The sequence below is a fragment of the Engraulis encrasicolus genome, chromosome 5 (assembly GCF_034702125.1).
Source record: "Engraulis encrasicolus isolate BLACKSEA-1 chromosome 5, IST_EnEncr_1.0, whole genome shotgun sequence".
NCBI classification, from domain to species: domain Eukaryota; kingdom Metazoa; phylum Chordata; class Actinopteri; order Clupeiformes; family Engraulidae; genus Engraulis; species Engraulis encrasicolus.
Genome location: NC_085861.1, coordinates 50,250,489 through 50,259,258, shown reverse-complemented (window position 1 = coordinate 50,259,258; position 8,770 = coordinate 50,250,489). Strand labels below are relative to the sequence as shown.

Genomic DNA, 8,770 nt, shown 5'->3' with positions numbered 1-8,770 from the left:
GTATTTCATTGAACCTTATTTGAACACATTGCAAGATTGTTGCAAATCGTTGAGGAATCCAACTGTACTGAATGACTTCATGCCCTTGCGTGGGAAATTCTTCCATTGGGTTGCATGTTGCTCCTTCTACTACCGTCACCAGGGCAGCTGACAGCTTTGTCTGGGCCACAGGACAAGGTCATATGGAAGGGCCCCCCTACTCAATATATTAAATATACAGAGGACCCAATTCTTGGGCCCCCGTCTCCCTGGGACCGGAACAACTGACCCCATTGTCCTTGACCGTCCCGGCTTCCCTGATTGTCACACAAACACACTCACACACTCTCAAACTCACACACTCTCACAAACACACACACACACACACACACACACACACACACACACACACACACACACACACACACACACACACACACACACACACACACACACACACACACACACACACACACACACACACACACACACACACACACACACACACACACACACACTTAAAACAGCAACTTAAAAACACATATTGGGAACACCCTGGGATTAAGCATTAACTACAAGTTGGCCATCTTCTGTGGCATATAATGTGGGTGGGTTTGACGAGGGGCTGGACAGGGAGGCTTTATAAGTGGCCTGTACTTTTAACAGTTGTCTTTGGCCACTGAAGTCACTGGACACCATGAGACTGCTTGTTTTGCTAGCACTCGTCGGAGCCTCTGGTAAACTGATGCCCTAGTTATCATTATCTTTAAAAAAAACTTGATTAGAATTTCATTTGCATAATTGCACAAGGCATAATTGCACAGTTGCAATCCCTCAGGTACTGCCAGCAGTCTGACTTTCAGTGCAGATAGGTGAATACTTTGTTCTTTTGAAAGTCATTAAATCATTTTCCCATCTTTACGAAAGTAATCATCTCAGACTAATAACGGACTAATGAATGACTTAATGTTTAAAAAGAAGCAAAAAAAAGCGAATGTTGCTCTGAGCTCTACAGTTTTGCGTCCCCTACAGTGGCAGCAGTGCCCCGGGAGGATGGCAGGATCATCGGGGGCTACGAGTGTAGCCCTAACTCCAAGCCATACATGGCATCCCTGAACTACGGCTACCACTTCTGCGGAGGCGTGCTGATCAATGAGCAGTGGGTGATGTCTGTGGCCCACTGCTGGCACAAGTGAGTACATTAGCAGGCAGAGTCCAGTCCAATCATCTGTGGCCTCTAACAGTATCATTTAAAGATGTGAAAGATGGAATTTAGTACACAATAGTAATGTAATACGTTATAAATATGAATTACAATTATAGTATAGGCCTAGTATTATAATCAGGGCTCTAAATTGTAATTTTTTTCATCACCAGCCAAAATGGCTAGTAGATGCTAAATTATCAACCAAACACACACTCACTAATGGGTCAAAGTAATTAGTATGTTGGTCTTTTCTACCAGCCAAACTGAAATTTCACCAGCATTTGGCCCGTTGGCTAGTGTTCATTCAGAGCCCTGATTATAATTATTAGTAGTATAATGATTAAACCAAGCTTTAATAAGGCACTAGTTTGGATTACAAATACCGGTATATAACACAACACAATGAATTGAAGCATTTAACCAAACATTCTGATAAGAGAAATCTGAACTATTTCCAAAAGAAGACACTGCTTTTCAGCGCTTCTTGTCCCCATAACACTTGATCAAAGTTAAGCTATTTGTTCCTCTAATGTGTTTTCTAAATATTTGGTCTTCCGATGACCACTCCTGCTCTGTTGTGGCATGTATCTATGGGGTGTCCTCCTTATTTTATTTTTGTCTTTCCACTATCCCTCGCTTTCTCCTTCAGTCCCTACGCCATGCAGGTCATTCTGGGAGAGCACGACCAGCGTAAGTTTGAGGGCACGGAGCAGTTGATGAAGACAGAGCACATCAGCTGGCATCCCAGGCAAGTTCTTCATGCTCCTACATCAGATTATAATACAGTATGTGCTGTAAGGCAGGTTGGCACTGTAGTGCACAGTAAAAAAAAGATTTGTTGAGATGTTGTAGAAAAACTATGGTTGTTGCATGTTGAGTACACCTACAGTATCACTCATCGCGACAGATTAGTTGCCGTACATCAACCTCCATTTGGAAAACATGCACAAGCATACAGACACATTCGGGTGACTCATCTTAGTTCAGTAAAAGCAAGATTATTCAAAAGATTTGAGTCAAACATTTGTTTTACAATGTTATTACCAGTAATGCGTTGCTTATAGATTTGCAGTCTGGTTACAATAGCTGATCAGCTGAGTCTGAGCTACTACTTGGGGTCAACTGTGGCAGAGATTTTACTTGGAGATTGACAACTCTACTCAATTAAAAACTCCCCTAAAGCTCAACAACATTTGATACATTCACCTCACTACCGAGCTATTGATTTGTGTACTTTTCACAAAACTTTAGGCCAAAGTATAATAAGAGGTTGATTAAATCATGTGCTACATGTAATGTAATAGCCCGTTAAGACATGACCCCTGTTTTAAATTGGCTATGACCAGAACGGCAGGGACAACATGCTGTGTATAGTGGTAGTGGTGTAGTACTATGGTAGTAAAAACTGTTCAACAAGCCCCCCACATTTGGGCTTACATTGCGCATGGGGACACCGGTTCGAGTCCGTCCGGGGTCAGTTCCCGGCCCTGCCCCATCTGTCTCTCCCAATCATTTCCTGTCTACTCTCACACTGTCCTGTAATAATAAAGGCCAAAAAGGCCCCCCAAAAATACTTTAAAAAACTGTTCAACATTGTACTGTAATGTAATGTAAAGTGACGCGCATCCTTCTAATTGATTTTCATTACCAGCTACGACTACCAGACATTGGACTATGACATCATGCTGATCAAGCTGTTCCACCCCGTGAAGCTGACTGACGCCGTGAAGCCCATCCCCCTGCCCACCGGCTGCCCCTACGGAGGGGTGCAGTGTAGCGTGGCCGGCTGGGGCAAGATGGAGCCCGATGGTGGTGAGTGGCAAAGGGATACAGTACATACAGGCCCCGCATTGACATCGGAGGTGTTTACAAACACATCGGCTTAAACAAATAAACAACCAGTTGAAAACATTTGGAGATGACCTGGGACATTTCACCTCTCTGTCAGCAGCAATGTATGTATTCAAATGTGTACTCTTATAGTTATACACAATAGAGTTGTGTATGCCGTCTTTGATCACAACAAAGCAGTGTTTGGTGTATTACCACTTTAGTCCTGCAGAGGGCGGAAAAAGAACAAGATTAGCTTACCTCATAGGCCCTGCATAGCTTGCATGGAATTGAATTGAATTTAATTGAATTGAGTATGAATTGAACTGCATTGCATTGCATCGCATTGCATTGCGTTGAATTGAATTGAATGGCATTGGATTGAATTGAATTGAAGTCATTTGAATGGAATTGAATTGAATTGAATTGAATTGAATTGAATTGAATTGAATTAAATTGAATTTATTCATATCATATCTTGTTCAATTCTGCAGATTACTATCCCGCTGAGAGGCTCCAGTGTCTGGATGTGCCTGTCCTGGATGACGAGCAGTGTGAGAATGCCTACCCTGGCATGATCAGCCGCAGAATGATGTGCGCTGGCTTCCTGGACGGAGGCAAAGATGCATGCAATGTGAGCACTGACTGGCTTTTTGAACACTTGATAATATGCAGTAATAACCTGTCAATAACATTTTGTCTAAGTTGACGGCACCTGCGTTGCTTTGCATTCATCCCTTAACGTTTAGCCCCTGTGCAAGGGGTTGTGGTAAAATTGGGTATACTATGAGGTGGATTGGGTATACTATGAGGTGGATTCCCAGTGTGATGTTTCCAAAATATTAATGGGCCCTAGTCTGCATATTGTTGACAAAGGGCTCAGGACAAAATCATCTGACAGCGCCCCACATTCAGTGCATACGGCACACAAAAAAAATGCATTTATGCCTCACCCGTGCCTACCAACCTGGCGTGTCAGGTGTCAAACCGGCAGCCTTTGGGCTATTAGTCTGACGCCCCAATCGCTTACCCATGACTATGACCTGGATGAATGAAGATCTTCAAATACAGTACATTTGATAACAATCTTCTTCTTCTTCTTCTTCTTCTTCTTCTCCTCCTTCAGGGCGACTCTGGCAGCCCCCTGGAGTGCTTCGGAGAGGTGCACGGCCTGGTGTCGTGGGGTCAGGGCTGTGCTCAGCCTGGCTACCCTGGCGTCTACGTCAAGGTCTGCGAGCTTCTCCCCTGGATCACAGAGACCCTGGCGGCCAACTCCTAACAAGTCGGATTGCTGTAACCTCTCTCTTCACACCCATCCAACTCCCATCCCTCTACTACCCCTCTGGACCTCTCCGTACTACTGTCCATTCTGCCACATCACTCTGCTCCTGCATGCCTGTATATGTCTTGCACTTACTTGGCTTGAGTGTAATTTCAACCTCTTGGGTGCGAGGCAAAGCTGAAATGCATGACTGTGGACAAATAAATCCATACCAATAGCACTTTTGTCGAGAATTTTGTACCCAGCTCACCTCAACATACTTTCTATACAACCACAGAGAACAAAGGTATAGATACCGTAATGCAATTACAGTTTTTCTCGATTGGTTTGGCTAATTTCTCGAAACTGAGATGACATTCTCAAAACAACACGGACAAATCCCCAAACCAACTTGCAATTTCCCAAAACAGAATGGCATTTCTCATTGCTTTCATTAAATATCAAATGCTTTGTACATGTCTCAAATGTTTAGTATATCTCTGCAGATGGCTATGTACAAATACCCTACAGTTGACACATTGAGCATACATTTAGCGCATTTTCCAAATAAATTGATATTGCTTATCTAAATGAATTAGACAATTCTCAGTGTAATGGTTCCCCTCTCCAAAACATGTCAGCAGGATTTCATTGTGTTCATCATATGCAAAGTAGTCAATACACAATTGTCAAAACAGTCAAGGACATAATATTTCATTGAACAGTAAATTCATGACAGTGTTCAACAGGCCAGATGATATTGTACCTTACTAGTTTGTAGAAAATAATTTTACAACTGTGTATGCTACAGTTTCCTCTGTTATTTGGCTAATTTCTTGACATTTTTTCAACGACATTCCGTTTTGAGCAATTGCTAGTTGCTTTGGGATTTGTATATATTATTTTGAGAATGTTATCTCCGTTTTGAGAAATGAGCCAAATCAATGAGAAACCTGTAATATATGGGCATTACTTTCTGTATGTGAATTTACAGTAAAGAAAGTTACTGATAAAGGTCCTTGGTAAATTGTCTGTGTCGTCAAACCTCAATGGTTTCACTAATTTTTTCATTTTTATACATAGCTGAAATCTGTTAGCTGAACGTAGGCCTACCAGTGACAAAACATCTAACCATTTTGACTTGCAGTGCTTACACAATGGCAAAGGGACAATGTATTTTGGGGCTACTGATGATATATGTGGGGAAGGAATTTAGTTTTGACTCACGGGTAAACTGTTTTTGGAGCGATATGAGCATGTGATGAGGATCCATGAGGTTATGCTGAACCATCCAGTTTATTTTGACAGAAGGACTAAATTAATGCAAATGAGCCAAAGCAATTGAGAAGGATCTATGCCATTTTTATGGTACTGACTATTTATGTGGGAGAAGGTTTAGTGCTGATGCAAGAATGAGCTGTTTTGGGAGGTATATGACATTTTGCTAGTTATCTGAACTGTTGTGCAGAAGTGTAAGAATGGCAAATGACCCAATGGTTCTAGGAATGTCATCTCAGTTTCAAGAAATTAGCCAAACCAATCGAGAAAAACTGTAATAGAATACACACAGTTTCAAAATACACTGTGAAAGAAAGTGCTGAAGTATCAGAACATGTTTCGGATCTTGTCAATACCAGAGAGGGAAGTGAGATGTTCTGTGAATCTTCCACTTTTGCATTACTGTTGATGTCAACTGGAACAACCGCTTATCAGATGGTTGATGAAACGTATTGGCAATATGGAAGTAATTCTGATATATTTTGATATATATATATATATATATATATATATATATCAGAATTACTTCCATTTTGCCAAGAAGTTTCATCAACCATCTGATAATTTATCAGATGGTTGATGAAACTTCTTGGCAATATGGAAGTAATTCTGATATAAATATAAAATAATAATCATCATCATGGTTATGTTTTAGAGAAGCAAAATAGCCTGATATTGTCTTCCCCTTTACTCTTTGGCCCCTTTTTGCCATGTTGATTTCTACAATATGGCCTTTGGAAGTAATCCTTACAATATTGCCATAAACCAGATGTTGTATGCAATTGAAGGCTGGCAATAGAAAAATAAATTAATCAAGAAATAAATCAAGAAATAAATCAGCCATCCCGGCTGGAGCGGTAAAGTTTAACTACTGTACCGTAACTCCCTGAAGTTTACTCCCCAGTTATGGCCAGTAGATGTCACAAGTGAACGCGCAGCTCTAAGTCAGAAGAAAGAAGCAGCAAATTCCAGAGAGGTATTTCCACGGGGCTATGGCTGCCATTCAGTTTGTTCCTCTGGTCCTTTTCTCTGGGCTTGTGATGCAAATCTTGATGTTATTGATGCGACATCTCATAAAAACATTTTTCTTCAACGACTTACACAAACACAATTCAAAAGTTACTACCATAATTCAGATGTTATCAGAAGTTAATAAGGGAAACCTTATTCAGACCTGAGTAACCAGGCTGAGGGATGGAGGAAACTAACCAGGGGGGAAAAAAGAAAGGCAGTCTACATCTGATGTTGAGCTTGCCGTATTGTGCCTCTCCTGAGAATAAACAGTTATAATAGAGTAGAACTTCCTGTGAAGTTTGACCTTGTGACATCTCACCCTTACAGGGGTATAGTACTTATTAGGTTTTTGCCATGAAGACCTTACTTATCCACAGCAACTAAATCCATATACAATGGTCTCCCATTACATTATGCCTACTGCTAAGGACGCACTCAGAGGGTATGGGCTCCCTAGCCTGATTATCATCAACTTTCAAATCTCTTCAAGACTTGGTCTGACCAAGAGCATAACCATTTACATTTCCCAAACGGCATTTCCCAAATGGCCTCCCTTGGTTTGCTAATGATTGTTTGCTTCCCAACAAAGTGGGAGGAGTTCCCGTATTTGCGGGAACTCAGAAAGTACTTGCAGTGACAGTTGACCTGACTAGTAGCAACGCTGAAGCTGTTGCGTCACTAGGAGGGCACGGCCTGGCTATGGGATCCCTAGGCTACAGGTTGTTGTAGGCCCCTCCAGAATGCAAATTCAACAATAAAATTGCTTTGACGCCATCATAATTCTATACCAGGAATGAGTGTTACCAAAACTGAAAACTCATCTTGTCACAATTCTGCAATTATTGATTCTTCCCCACCACTTTGTCGAATTGCTGACCCCTGGTAGGTGGGGGCCCCTAGGCTGCAGCCATATCTAGCCTGTGCGATAATCTGGCCCAGCCTATTGCTGTCAGGTGATACTGACAGACATCTGTGGAACACAATGGCCTTGCTACTGAGGAAGCCTGGGGCATAATGAAACTAAACAAGATGTACCATTAACTCTTAAAACTACAGGGCCTGGCCCTGCCGTGGCCAAACGGTAGGGCACTCGTCTACCATGCGGCTGACCCGGGTTCAATTCCCGGCCCGAGTCCTCTGCCGCCCGCCCGCCCCTTCCCTGTCTCTCTCCCCACTCGCTTCTTGTCACCACCTTCACTGTCCTGTCATAAAACGAAGTGAAAAAGACAAAAAAAAAAAAACTACAGGGCCTTTAAGACAGTTAAGGGTTGGAAGAAATATACAAGCAATTTGTCCCAGTCTTAACATCAACACAGTTTTAAAGCTCGTGTCCTTTGAGCGCTGAGAAGGCCGTGTGCTAGACCGTGACTCACTTTAAAGGGCGGAGGCAGGAGATTCACTTGCGTAATTGTTCCCCCTTGGGGGTAGAGGCATCTGACAAATTCCCCTGAGGGTAAATATGAGCGTAATGAGGGATGCGTTTCTCTGCTTTTCTCACTCATTCAAGGCCTCTGTGAATCCTTTTGAGAGACTTAGGCCATGCAGGAGATCAAGTGGTGGTAATAAAAGGTCAGCCAACCAACTCCACCAATGCCCTAGGCGCCATTCATGTAGCCTGATTATCATCGACTCTCAAATCTCTTCGAGACTTGGTCTGACCAAGAGTATAACAATTAACGTTTCTCAAACAGCATGTTTTACCCACCTCCTTAAGTTTTCTACTGATTGACTGGTGTCCAACAAAGTGGGTGGAGTTCCCGATTTTTCGGGAGATCAGAAACGATATTTACATTACTCTTGGCCTGACTAGACGCTACACCGAAGGTATTGTGTCACTAGGAGGGCGTGGACTGGGTACCATTCATGTCCCAGGTTAAAGTGACATGCTTTGTGTCAGTGGCGGAAGAATTGCACACAGGGACCCAAGGCAAGACACTGATAGGGCCCCTCATACAGCCTGCCAAGGTCATAATAGGGCCCGCACTACTAAGACGGAAGGGCCCTGGGTCTAAGGGTAAATGCCCTGCTTGACACCTCCTATAGCTCCGCCTCTGCATTGTGTGTCTGCGAACATCAAATCTGTGAGCACGAGTTCTCCAAACAACCCAAATTAAAGAAGACATATCATTGTCCTTTATGGGCATATCTAAATTGTCTTACTTACCTGAGCCTGGATTTCTAAAATAAACTAGCAAATCACA

At 42.6% G+C, this 8,770-nt stretch overlaps 1 protein-coding gene across 1 annotated transcript; it reads left to right on the top strand.

Annotated features, from left to right (window-relative positions):
• The first annotated feature begins 651 nt into the window (after positions 1-651).
• Positions 652-4,515, top strand: LOC134449606 (trypsin-like). Its single transcript, XM_063199635.1, has 6 exons — positions 652-716; positions 1,012-1,171; positions 1,836-1,934; positions 2,838-2,998; positions 3,511-3,650; positions 4,143-4,515. The coding sequence occupies exons 1-6, from the start codon at positions 677-679 to the stop codon at positions 4,293-4,295; spliced, it is 753 nt and encodes a 250-aa protein (XP_063055705.1). The 5' UTR covers positions 652-676; the 3' UTR covers positions 4,296-4,515.
• Positions 4,516-8,770: the final 4,255 nt, after the last annotated feature.

Coding starts and splice junctions, on each gene's coding strand:
- LOC134449606 (XM_063199635.1), top strand. CDS start 677: ATGAGACTGCTTGTTTTGCTAGCACTCGTCGGAGCCTCTG. Junction 717..1,011: donor AGCACTCGTCGGAGCCTCTG/GTAAACTGATGC, acceptor CGTCCCCTACAG/TGGCAGCAGTGCCCCGGGAG. Junction 3,651..4,142: donor GAGGCAAAGATGCATGCAAT/GTGAGCACTGAC, acceptor CTCCTCCTTCAG/GGCGACTCTGGCAGCCCCCT.